The 14,158-nt window shown below is 34.5% G+C and overlaps 1 protein-coding gene across 26 annotated transcripts in view; it reads right to left on the bottom strand.

Annotated features, from left to right (window-relative positions):
• FIP1L1 (factor interacting with PAPOLA and CPSF1) overlaps positions 1–14,158 on the bottom strand; it is a 76,600-nt gene that overhangs the window by 9,891 nt on the left and 52,551 nt on the right. For 14 of the 26 annotated variants that reach the window (XM_078068610.1, XM_078068603.1, XM_078068612.1 and 11 more), the window contains 3 exons: positions 9,587–9,613; positions 7,498–7,552; positions 6,026–6,081 (listed from right to left, as the gene is read on the bottom strand). In XM_078068610.1, coding sequence (XP_077924736.1) covers positions 6,026–6,081; positions 7,498–7,552; positions 9,587–9,613 — 138 coding nt within the window. The remainder of the gene's footprint in view (positions 1–6,025; positions 6,082–7,497; positions 7,553–9,586; positions 9,614–14,158) is intronic. The other 12 variants (XM_078068623.1, XM_078068628.1, XM_078068604.1 and 9 more) reach the window with 1 other exon arrangement.

The raw sequence follows: 14,158 nt of genomic DNA, 5'->3' as shown, positions 1-14,158 counted from the left end.
CAATGTATTTAAAAACTTGGCTAAAATGGACTAATTCCAAATAATAACTTACTAAGAAGTGACTCAAGAATGAAAAGAAATCTTTACTCCCCTAACTATGAAAGACACTCATCAGTAATTTAAAAACCTTCCCAAGAGACTAGATGGTTTTTACAGGTGAGTTTTACTTATAAGGTACAGACCATTCTAATATTATATAAACTTCAAAGAATAGAAAGAAAAAAGATTATTCCCTAACTTATCCCATGTGGCTTATGTAACGTTAATACCAAAACCAGTTAGTTAAAGAGAGTATAAATAAAGAAAAAGCATAACCTAATCTTACATATGAACGTAGATGTCAAAATCCTAAATAAATCAGTGTTTTGTTTTGTTTTTTTTAAAGATAACGAATCATAACCACGCTAGGTTTATCTCAGCAAATAAACAGTGGCTTAATGTTAGAAAAATTTAGAAATTTGCCACATTCACAGATTAGAGAAGAAAAACAATATGATTATCTCAGAAAGCATTTGATAAAACTCAGTATCCATTCACAGTTAAAAGCTCTTTGAAACTTCCCTTGATCTATATAGGACTCCATCAAAAACCAAACAATAAAAGCCTAGAGTAAAATGTAAAAGCATTTTCTTTAAAAAGAAGTTTTTTGATTAGCGTATATATTTTATGTATAAATAAAACACAAACCAATATTTCTAAATACAAGTAAATACAAACAGAACAGGAAGTTCAAATGAATATATCACTTAAAACAGCAACAAAAACATTAGGTACCAATGACTAAATCTAACCAAAGATATGCAAGAAGTGCTTGGAGATAATTATAGCACTTAATTGAAATATATTAAAGAACATCTCCATAACTGAAGAGAGTCCCTGTTCATAGATGGGCTCAGTGCCGTAAGATATGATTTCCACACAAACTGATCTAAGCATCAACGCAATTCCAATATGATTTAGTTAGAGCAAGGACTCTGGAGCCAGGCTGCATGGTTTCAACTCCTCACTCTGCCACTTACTGTGTGATATTGGGAAGACCACTGAATTTGGCTGTTCTTCAATTACCTCGTCCATAAATTGGGAATAGTAACAGTATGCCTACTTTATAAGGCTGTCAGGTCTACATGAGTTAACAGTGTTTTGTCTAAACTAAGCAGAATATAAATGTTATTATTAATCAAAATCTCAATACAGTTTTTCATGGAACTTCCAAAGCTGACTTTAGAACGGATATGTAAGAGCAACGGCCCAAGAATACTTCTGAAGCCGACTACGTAGATAGATTTTTCTGAACCAGATACCAGATTTACTATAAAATTCATAATTAAAATCGTGTGGATTAGCACAGGGAAAGTTCAACAAATGAATAGTCTAGGAAGCCAAGAGTCAGATACAGGCATACTCGGAAACCTGTTCATGAATGGATAGGACGCTGTAGATCCCTCAGAAAGGACTTACTATTCAACAGATGACACTGCGACAACTATATCTTTACTTTATAACACAGGCAAAAATGAATTCCAGATGGCTTAACACATGAAAAACAAAATTTGAAAACATTTTTTGGGGAAAAAACTTGAGATGGATAAAATCATAGTCCAAATATGAACCCAATTAAAATGTAGTATGACTTGGGCGCCTGGGTGGCTCAGATGGTTAAGCGTCTGCCTTCGGCTCAGGTCATGATCCCAGACTCCTGGGATCGAGTCCCGCATCGGGCTCCCTGCTCAGCGGGTAGCCTGCTTCTCCCTCTGCCTCTCTCTCTCTCTCTCTGTCTCTTACGAATAAATAAATAAAATCTTTAAAAATAAAAAAAAAAAAAATGTAGTATGACTTTACATGGCTGATGAAGTACAAGAAAAAAATGGTATTTTCAATTTATTTGCCATAGGAACCTTCTCCTTTCCACGGCTTGAGTATTAGAATTATCTCTACAGTATATAATATTTACATAGTCACAATAATGTAAACATGGTTTATTGTTTAGCTTTCAGAATAAAAAAGTTATCAGGGCACAGATAGTTCTGGTTATAAGACAGAATATAAATGTCTCTCTTTTCTTTAGAGATTTTATTTATTTATGAGAGGGAGAGGGAGGGAGCAGGGTGGGGGGGAGGGGAGGAGCAGAGGGAGAGGCACAAGCAGACTCAGTGTTGAGTGAAGAGCCTGACATGGGGATTGACCTCAGGACCCTGAGATCATGACCCGAGCAGAAACCAAGAGTCAGATGCTTAACCAAATGAGCCACCCAGGTGCCCCAAATATAAATGTTTCTAAGCAGAAGTATGGTTGACCAAAGCTGGGAGGCAGAGGGGTAAGAAGAGGTGAAAGCTCAGAAATTTGCACAGTAATAGATATTGATAGTACATGAAACCAAGGGCATGTATATATAAAAAAAAGAACAAAAACAGTGATATACTTTCACTGGTGGGGAAAAGAGAGGGGTAGTGATGGTAAGTGAACAAAATATACATCTATCAGAGGAGGAGGAGAACATGGTATCCATAGTTATATAAATCAAGAAACAGGGTGATAAGCTTATGTATAAATGCCATGCAGACCATCAGAAGAACTAAAAACCATCAAAAATGCTTCTCTGCAGTTGATATTTCTACAAAGATTACTTTTTAACTAGGCCTTACTTTATAAGCACAATCTTAATATGCACATCAAGAAAAATCAGTATTTCGGGGCGCCTGGGTGGCTCAGTCATTTAGCGTCTGCCTTCGGCTGAGGTCATGGTCCCAGGGTCCTGGGATCAAGCCCCACGTCAGGCTCCCTGCTCAGCGGGAAGCCTGCTTTTCCCTCTCCCACTCCCCCTGTTTGTGTTCCCTCTCTCGCTGTCTCTCTCTCTGTCAAAAAATAAATAAGAATCTTTAAAAAATAAAAAAAATTAAAAAAAATCAGTATTTCCATCTACAATTACTTCACAGTGTTTTGAGGATAAATTACAAAATTCTAAAATAAACTAGCAAAGGTAAAACAATTACCAACAAAGAGGAAGATGTATCTATAATCTTTTCTTTAAAAAAAATTTAAGATTTTATTTATTTGACAGAGAGAGAAAGTGCGCGAGCTCATGCGCACACAAGCAGGGGGAATGGGAGAGGGAGAAGCAGGCTCCCGGCTGAGCAGGGAGCCTGATGCGGAACTCGATCCCAGAACCCTGGGATCATGAGCTGAGCTGAAGGCAGATGCTTAACCAACTGAGCCACTCAGGCACCCCCCAAATTTTTAAAAATTGAATTCAATTTTTTTAATTGAAATATATTTGACACATAATATTGTGGAAATTCAAGGTGTGCAACTTGTTTATTCATTTGTAAATTATAATAATAATTATTATTATAATACAATTGCGAATGTAGTGATAGCACCTCTATCAAGTCACATAATTATTACTTCTTTTTTGTGGTGGGAATAATTAATTAACTTCATTATTCAGGATATGTTAAAAAAATCCCTATATAAGCAGATGTCATGGTACTTAAATATTCCTTTTATATGGTAGAAATTGTGTTGACGTAATTTTTTTCAGCATAAAACAATTATTTTTTATTTAAATTCAATTAATTAACATATAATGTATTATTAGTTTCAGAGGAAGAGGTCAGTGATTCATTAGTCTTATACAGTAGGCAGTGCTCATTATATCACATGCCCTCCTTAATGTCCATCACCTTCGTTCCAAGGTTTTGTTTGATTAGGATGAAGAAAATTCCCAACTTTCTTCTCATTAATTCTTGCAATATGCTTTATAATTGTTATTACTAAAGAATTTCTTCATTTAAAAAAATGCTTCTCTCTGAGAGAGTTGGGGTTGGTAAAGAGTGAGCAGAAAACTCTTGCTTATTGATTAAAAATCTGCATATATTACTTTGAGAAAAAACTAAATGCTTAATCAATATTAAAAAAAAAATGAAATCTTCCACAAGGAAACTGTGTAGGTAATCTCAAGAATGAAGTCTTACTTTCTGATATGGGCTATTTGTTCATGTATATTCAAACAAATACACAAGGACTCTCATGACAAAGCAGAAAATAACAAGTGCCATAAAAAAGGTAAAAATAAAATTTTAAATAATTTAACGATGCTTACTTACATATTATAGGCACTTACATATTACATTTCACTGTGCTGAGCATTTTAGGTTCAAACTTTATTTTACAGAGAGGGAAAATGATTTAGGTTAACTTATCCCAAGGTACTAGGATAATACAGACCCAGGACCTACCCCCAGGCTAACGGTAGGGCCTATGCTGTAACAATCATGCTACACTGCTTCAGAGTGCAGAAAAGGGACAGAACTTGGAGGTTGTTGGAGATGGTGGGGATAATCATAAAAATAACAGTTAATATTTGAGTGTTTATTAAATGGCAGGACTAAGGTGTTTTAATGTAGTCTCACTGAACCTCAACCTTATGAGGAAGAATTATGCTATTTAATAGCTGAAGACCTATGAAAGTCACATAAATAATGAGAGGTAAAAGCAAGATTCCAACCCAAGAAGCAGGACTTCCTGGAAGCTCAGGATTAATGAATAAATGAACAAACAACCAAACAATAAAAGGTTGTATAATCACTGAAATAAGTCAAAGATCACCTTCTGATGTGAATGAATGGTATACATGTAGTTGGAACAAGGTGGGTCTGAAGGACAGCACCACACCGAGATAGATGCCTAGAAGGGAAATGGAAGTGTACGACTGGTACTCGAGCAACCACCAAGATTTAAACTTCTGGGGTGTAGGGGCACCTGGGTGGCTCAGTCATTAAGCGTCTGCCTTTGGCTCCAGTCACGGTCCCAGGATCTTGGGATCGAGCCCCGCATCAGGCTCCCTGCTCAGCGGGAAGCCTGCTTCTCTCTCTCCCACTCCCCCAGCTTGTGTTCTCTCTCTCGCTGTCTCTCTCTCTGTCAAATAAATAAATAAATAAATAAAACTTCTGGGGTGTAAACTCCTTTGGAGTCTTCAGTGTCCTCCATCCCCAGTGGTACTATTTGAATACAAGACACCATTGTTTCTCCCCCTGGATTATTCCAACAGCTTCTTGTTCCCCAATCAAGCATTTCTACCAGTCCTATCTTTCTACCCACCCTACAAACCCACAATTTCCTCACAGTAAGTAGCCAGAATGGACCTTTTTCAAATATAAGTCTAGCAATTTTACAGCTCAGCATAGAACTAAACGGCTCCTCACAGCGCTCTGAATAAGGTGGAAAATCTAAACAGCATGGCTACAATACCCTGGATAATCTCCTGTCTCATCTTGAAACATTCATCATGCAAACTCTACACTCCAATCACACCACATTTCTTTCACTTCATAAAGCCTACCAGGTCCTCTCTCACCCTCATGTCTCTGGACATGATTTGAACCTCAAATCACATCACCTACCTCTTTACCCCTTCTGGAAGGGGAGACCCCTCCACTATGCTCCCATGACACCTTCTTCTATCACCTGGCTATTCCTCACTGGTCTATAAATTTGGTAAGGGCAAACTTATGTTTAGTTTACTGTATCCTTAAAACCTAGTACAATGCATAGCATTTTTAAAAAGAATGAATGATCAAGAGATCAAAGCAGAAAGTGGTATCAGAAGCCCTTAGAATGGATTATGTTGTCAAGAGTGAACAGGAAAGAGGACCTAGCCAAATGATCTACAACAAAAAACAGCAAGGGTAAAAGAGGAGAACGTTAGCTTGATGCCATGAGTCAAGCAACAAAAATATTATGAACGAAGACTGAGACAATTTGCTGACAAATCTTAAATCCTTTTAAGAAAAGTCAAGGTGAAAATATCCCTGCTGTACCACCATTTAACTTTTAAAAGTACAGTTGATAAAAAATGAAAATTATTTTGTTAAGTAACCTGGAATGTAAGACCTAGTTATTCCGTTAGTTAATATTTTTAATTGCTCTGTAAGATAGTACTTTAAACCATGAAAGTATGCTTTCATTGCTTTAAAAATATTTAAGTACTGGTTCAAATTGAATCTGGGCAACCAAAAATAATACTTACCATTGCCATATGGAAAAGCACGTGCAGAACGACTATCATAACCAGAGGAATGTCCACTGTTGAAGAAAAATGTATTCTTATGTGTTGCAAATAAGTTCTAAATTTTAATCGTTTGGTACAAATGCAAAACATCAAGGCAGAATTATGGCTTTCATTTAACCATCATATAATGATAAAACTTAATTCTATAATTTTATTTTTTAATACAAAAAACAGGCTTTTAATCTCAAAACATATTAAACCTAATACCCACCTGTAAAGAAAAACATAGCTTGCTAGTACTATTTAATGTGAATAATCCAATCAATTCAGCCTGACTCCCAAGATAACAGAAACTTTTGAGGCTAACAGAGTACTTGAGATTTCACTAAAATTTAGTCTTAAAAAAATAGATTTTAATGATTCAGAAATTCAGCCCCACTGACAGGATAAACAAATAATACTTTTTAACATTCTGATTGAGAAAAATACATATTTAACAAAGACTTAATAAAATTAAATCCTTATATTCTCACAATTAAGACTGTTCTGGAGCTTTATCATTTCCTTTTTGAAAATTTTGCATGGTTTAATCCTATTGAAGTAATGTTTTCACAATTTTCCTATTAATATAATTTGGATCACTTTCCCAGAAATACATTTTCATAGAGTTTACTTGCTACTTAAGAGGAAATAGTATTGGCTACCATTTTTTAGTGATTTCTATCTGCCAAGAATTGTGCTGATGTGTTATATTCACTAGCTGTTTTAGGTTTTAATCTTCACAACTCTTACCAACCCCATTTGGTAAAAGGAAACTGAGTCTCAAAAAGTAGTTATGAAAACTTGCCTAGCAACACAAAGCTAGGGAATTCTGAAGCCAAATTTGAGCCAGATTTCTGGGATTTCCAAAGCCCTATGTTGTTAAACACTGTACTGCCATCTATGAGGTAAATACTCTTTAGTACAGCATTCCAACTAACATAAACCAGAAATGCAGGGTATAAAACAGAAGGCTATTGACATATAGAATGGATCCAAGCTTCCTTTGTGGAAGTTAAGTAACATACAGCAGGGCCATAAGGAGTAAGGCAGCTTTTCTTTACTATGGTTCCTGATAATAACTGTCCTTACTTAATCCTAAAACAGACATGTATTATTCATGATTACCAGTCATCGGTTTGGATATCCCACAAAAATTACTAGAGCCAAGTTTTTACCAACCTAGAAGTTTCTTTAATCAGTGTGTTATAAATCAAACCAAGATATTTCAAAATTCATTTGGTTTTCTCTGTCCTGTTTTGTTACCGAACTATAGGTCTAATATCTTATATAAAGTAACTAGCATAGATCTAGACTCATGAATTAAAAGGCAGGTACTACTTAATGTTTACAAAATTAAATCTTTGAAAATATTACCAAGCTATGTATATGACTTTTCTGTCAAAAGTTTACCAATGATAAAAAGTTTTACCCTAACCATACTGATTTACCTTTCTATTGTTGGTATAAGAGATGGAGGTGGAGCGCCTGGTGGAGGAGGAAAACCTGAAACATTCAATCATAAGATAAAAAAAAGTTAATAGAATGTATTTTTAATGTGAAGTGTGAAACAAAGTTGCTGCGTATCACTAAATTTCTTTGGGGACATAACGTGCTTCTCTATGTTATAATGGACAGAAAAAAAATGGAGCTTAAACTTTTAAATAGGTTTTTTGAGCAATAAAACTTTAAATGAACAGTCTGGTCTAATACACAGAGCACAAACTGGGAGTCAGGACACCCGGTCTTATTTTCAGCACCACACACAGCCCATTTTGTGAGTATGAGAAAGTTAATCTCAATGCCTTACCTTATCCATATATAAAACGGTAGTAGTATTGCCACCAGATATGTAATACTTGAAATACTTTTGAAGAAAAGCAAATAAAATAACATTTACCTCTTTCAAAAAATATTTTGTTTTAGATGTATAGAAATTTCCTTAAAATATATAATTATAAATAAAATCTTACCAGTAAATACATAAATGCTTAAGGCTATTATCCATCATAAAATATGTTTTAAATAGCACAACCCTAAAGAACTATTTTACAAAGAAGGGCATATAATATAGTTTTTGGATTAGTTTGGAGAGAAAATAATTTGCACCTTTATATCATGAGGTCTGTATTCTCAGTAATTCGGACAATACCTAAATGAAATACCACAGAATATGGCTAAAAGGGACCTTAACAGTTTATCTACTCTGCACTTTCAAATTCAGGTAGGCAATAAAGCATCCCAAAAAAAGACTTTTAAGATTCAACTTAAATAACTTATGATACTAATTCCTTATGATACCAATTCCTTCCCCAAGTTTTAACAACCCTCACTATTAGGAAATGAATTAAATTCTATAATTTAAATCTCTTACACTACAATTCATATGCTGTCCTGAATGAGAACAAGAAGCAATCCATTATCATATTCTCTATCAACCTCTGCATATTTGAAAACACTTCCACTAGCCTCCTTCTTTAGTATTCTATCCCAGTTCTCTTAACCGTTCTCAAAGTCCATTTAAATCAATTTTTGGCCCTGCTACCAGTTGTTTCAAATTCACCATGCTTATCTTCACTATACCCAATTTCAAGACCTGTAACTCCTTTATTAAACATTTCAGAACTGTGAAGTTTAGCAATGACCACAATCCTATCTTATACAGCTTTTCAACCACATTTCCTTTTAAACTAGACACACCAATGATTCCTTTATGACTTGTCCTGATAGGCCTTTTTCAGCCACATTGATAAACAATCAGCAACTCACTATTCCACAACTAAATATGTATACTATCCTATGCTACCTAAACTCCACTGTTTCTCTTTATCAAGGTCATTTTGAATTCAGACCACCCTTCCAAGCATGGTCACCTCTCCTTCTCTTTATATTCCTTGGCTCTGAATACTGAACTCAGTAACAAACACACTTGCTATCATATTTGCATCACAATCTAAAAACATTTTATAAACACTGAAAAAGTGTAAAAAACAACCCTTGGTCACATATAAACTACTGATCACACCATTACAACAATCAACAATTTAACCACCACTCTAAGAACAACCATCTGACCAATTGTCAGTCTATCTAATTGTATGGTTCAGAATATATTTTCTCACAATACTGAGTTTTTTTTACAGGATTTAAAAAAAAAAATCAGAAACCATGATAAAGTCAAGATAAATGATCTTTCTCTTCTTCTGCAGTTGCTTTATCATATAAAAAATTCACTGGTCTGAAAAAACATTTTTTCATAAAAATTTTATTTTATATTCCATACTGTTTTCTTCAACAAATTGATACGGTGAGAATTTTCTCAGAATCTCTATTTCTACAAAAATGGGTAAGACAGGTATAAGAAAACTAAGTATCTTAATCAAAACTGGAATGAAGCAAAGGCAGAGCTGAAAATAGGACCTTGAAATCCCAAAAGCTTATTCCATTGTCTAACCACATCGACACTGTCCCTCCTGTAACTATAAGCTTGAAATTTCATGTTTATTAACAATGATGGAGAAAACATGAAAAAAGTTTTACCTGGAGGTGGTACAGTTATTGGAATACCTAAAAAACAAGTGATGAAATTTAATATAGTAATTGGATTTTATAACCTGTTATGTATTTATGCCATCACCAAAAAAAAAAAAACAAAAAACCTTTGAAATAAAACCCCTCGCCTCATTTTCCTGGCTTATTCACTCAAAAGAAGCATTCTGTTTTCTTGCAGAGGACCAACAATTCCAGTATAACGTCCGACTTCCTGATGAAAACCCAGTCTAACAACTTGGTAACAAGATTTCCCCTACTAGGTGTAATCACAAACAAAGTTAGACATCAGTTAAAAAAGCACACTTGTGCATTTTTAGTGCACAAATATCAAACTCCATGAAATTAACACTAAGTTTGATAATCAACATCTGATCTTGTTATTTAATATTTTAATAGGGAAATTATCAATGGGATCTTTAATACTGCAGGTAATACAAGGTAACTCTGAAGATGATGACTTTTCACTTTAGTAAAGCTTTGTGGGATGTTCGAATGTTGATTTGGATCGTTTTACTATTGTCCACAGGATTGGGGAAAATATTATTTCCTCTGATTTGTGGGAGTAGAAAAGGGAGGTAGAGCCAATTCATATATATACACCCCCAGGGCACATTAAGATAAATGTGGACAATTTATTTCTATAGGAGTCAGTAAATACTAATTTGAGTGACTCTCATTCATTTGCACACACTATAAACTTTAAGAAAGAAACTATGTTTAAATAAACATTCTCAATTTACATTGGTCAAATGTGCCCTTAAATCCTAATGTAAAAGTTATGTGACATACAAATTCTACTTTTTGTCTGAAGAAAAATGACATTTCTAGGTAGGAAAATAGAAAAAAATTTTTCATGAAAAATTTTATACCATAACTTCAACTCAGAATGGTTTACTAAATCCTATCTTAAAAACTGCATCAAAATTAGTCCAAAAGAGGGGGGGAAAAGTCGAAATCATTAATTAAATGCATGGCGAAAAAATAATGAAAACAATTACTTTCAAATATTTTGTCAATGGAAACATCTGCTAATAATTTGGAATTGTTCTGTGCATGTTTTACCAGAATAAGAGGTTTATATAAAAAAATCTTAAGGCAGCCAGTGGCTTTAAAACGTAGAATGAAACACCTGATTTAACCACCCATACAATAAAAGGATATGCTAAACTTACAAAACCAAGAAGACTGAAAAAGATATGTAAAAGACATGTAAAGCCATTATTTTTCAAAAATCATTAGACCTCCAAATGTCTACTAACTCAGTCTATACTTAGTGGCAATTCTCATCCATCCTGAAGTTACCTTGCTGCTTCCTAAATTACTAAACTAAAAGAATCCAGCAAACAATATAAGCTAGCAGAGTCCCAGACACCATACTAAATGGGAAAAGTAAGAAAGGCAGAACATATTAAACATTCTTAATATCTAATATTACCTAATTTTCTTTAGAACAGTATAAAGTCTTTTAGAACACTGTTTAACTTAACTTCACTATGTGACCTAGTTTTTACATTTAAATACATGATTTTTTTTTTTTTTTAGGTGTATAGTAGTCCCTTCTTAGCCATGCTTTCCAGTTTCAGTTATCTGCAGTCAACCACATTCTGGAGGCAGGTGATCCTCCTTCTGATGTATTGTCAGAAGGTCAACAGTAGCCCAATGCTATTTATGTCACAGGGCCTATGCCATTCACCTCACTTCATCTCAGGACAGGCATTTTATCAACTCACGTTGTCACAAGAAAGGTGAGCACAGTACAACTGAAATATTTTCAGAGAGAGAGGGAGAGATCACATTCAAATAACTTTTATTACAGTATAGTTATAATTGTTCTATTTTATTATTGTTGTTAATCCCTTACTGTGTTGAATTTATAAATTAAGCTTTATCATAGGTTATGTATGAATGGGAAAAAAACCATAGCATATATAAGGTTCAATGCTATCTACCATTTCAGGTACTCACTGGGGGTCCTGGCACATATCCCTTGCAGATAAAGGCGGGGGGTGGGGTGGGGGGAACCTACTGTATAAGATAAAGAACTGTATGAAATTCAGCAAAACACTCTGTAATCCTAATAAACTACCCTTAAATGAACACATGAGCAACACGCATCACTCTTAAGTTCACTACAGCTTACTAAAATGTGAATTTACACAAAATAAGAAATTACTAGTCAGCCCTCTCAAAATTCAGCCTTTAAAAACATCTAAGTTGACAAATTTTCAGAAAACATAAAAAGACTTGTAACCAAATTATTAAATATGCTATGAAGGTCGTTAAAATTACAGTCTTTTAATTTTAATTCTCACTACAGTAGTATCATAGGACAGGTTTTTTTAAAAATCAACTGGAAAGAATTAAGAACAAAAAGAAAACTCATGCTATATGTAAAGATGTCTTTCCAGTCATCATCTACTTATCACAAAGTTAACATGAGAACTAAAAAAGGCCCTTTTTGTGAGGCCTCTATTTCATCTAAGATATTTCAATGTAATTCTTTATTGGTAAATGTTCACCCAAAGAGAACCACAAAGTCGATGAAACACAATACAAATCAATTCTTTAGTATTATCAGATGTATCTTCAAAATGCAACTACGAAAGTTTAGTATGTGATATAACGTTGGTTCAATGTAATTCTCATACAAAAATCACGACTTAGTATTTGACTTTTGTTAACAAAAGAGAAACAGCATAAGGAAAGAGAACAATTCCTATCTTCACCCTCAACACTCCCACCTTCCTGACCAACACACACTTCCTAACCAACTGACTGGAATTACACAAGGGAAGTACTGTGTTTTACTGTTTCCTTTATCTGTAAAATGAGTAGGACAAAAATGTTTATTTCCCTGGAAAGCTTTGCATAACAGTAGTAAGAGTAAGATTTCTAGTAGTATAGGCCAAAGCTTTTGGAAAAGTAATATTCAAGTTCTAATAGGACTGGATAGATTAGTGGTTTGGAACTTTAGTGACCACCAGAATCACCTGGATAGTTGGTTAAAACACAGATTGCTGGGTCCCTCCCCTAGAATTGCTGATTCAGTAGGTCTGGAGTGGGGCCAGAGAATGTGCATTCCTAACAAGGAGAGGATAATGTTGCTGAGCAGAGACCATACTTTGAGAATCAATAAATCAGATCCTAAACTTCTCTACAGATTGCAGTGCTTAACACCACAATATTCAATACACATAAAATAAATCCCATTTCAAATTTTTATGAAACTAACAAAACATGTGACACCTTAAAGTAAAACAATAGAGCTATATGATAACTACCTGGCATCCTCAAAAGAAAGAGAATCAGATTTACTTTTTCCTGTAATGCACACTCTTCAGTGGAAAGCATGAAGGTGGGGGGGACCTGAAATCCTATTTGGAAACTGAAGGAATTGAAGTAAAAAAATAGAAAGGCATCAGCCCTGTGATACTTTTCGAAAGGTATTTAACTATATTTTTTAAATTTGCACAAAATTAATAGAGGCTCTGCAGTCAACAAAAAAACAATAAAAATTGTGTATGAACTCATTCTCAATGCAGCCCATCACTGTTTTCCTGAGGCAGAAAAGAGTTTATATATGCTAGGTAGCCTCTGACACGCCTCTAATGATCCCTGATTGCAGATATTTATGCCTTTTTATACCTTTGGTATTTATACACTCCCCCTGAGTATGGGCTGGATATAATGACTTACTTCTAACAAACAAAATCCAGCAAAATGATGGGATGTCACTTCTGTGACTAGATTACAAAAGACAGTGACTTCTATTTTGCTGGTATCCTCTACAGTATTCTTGGCATGCATGCTTTCCTGAAGCAAGCTGCCATGTAGGAGAGGAAGTGAATCTTGATTTCAACAAAGAGGCGAGTAATCTTGAAAAAAGAGTACTTTCTCAGTCAAGCCTTTGAGATGTCCATCCCAAAGTCTGTGGCAGACTGAAGCAGAGGACCCAGCTAAGCCGTCCCCACTAGACCCCCACTAGTCCCCATTCCTAACCCACTAGAACTGTTCAATAATAAATGTATGTTGTTCTAAATCCCTATGTTCTGGAGTGATTTGTTACTCAGCAACAGCTAACAAATACGTTTAATAACTACCTATCATTTCTCTATTAAGGTCAAGTGAAATAAAAAGGCATGGCAGAATTACGCAAATTATGCTTCCAAGTTCTCACTAGTAACTTCTAAATTCATCAGTACCATTATGTTACAAATGGATAAGCTTGATCACTTTCTCACTGATTTCTACTTCTAAGTCATCAAGCTTGTAAATAAATTCTGCACAAAGAAATTGAGTACATAAAGTCAAGGTTTATAAAAATCTTTAAATACTACCTTCTACTACATGCTTTTCTGTGCGTCAATATTTCTAAAATTATACACACACACACATATTACCTAACATCTACCCTTTAAAAATAACATCTTATTTTGAGTTTACGGAAAATACTGATACAGAAAAACAAAAAAGAAAATGAGTACAGTTCTCAAAAACTTCAAGGAATTCTTTTTTAAAGGTACTTCTGGAAAATATATTTTTGGCAAAAAGCTTCAGTTA

Source organism: Halichoerus grypus, chromosome 3, assembly GCF_964656455.1.
Source record: "Halichoerus grypus chromosome 3, mHalGry1.hap1.1, whole genome shotgun sequence".
NCBI classification, from domain to species: Eukaryota; Metazoa; Chordata; class Mammalia; order Carnivora; family Phocidae; genus Halichoerus; species Halichoerus grypus.
Note: the sequence above shows the minus strand (reverse complement) of the source record. Positions and strands in the feature narration are given on the sequence as shown.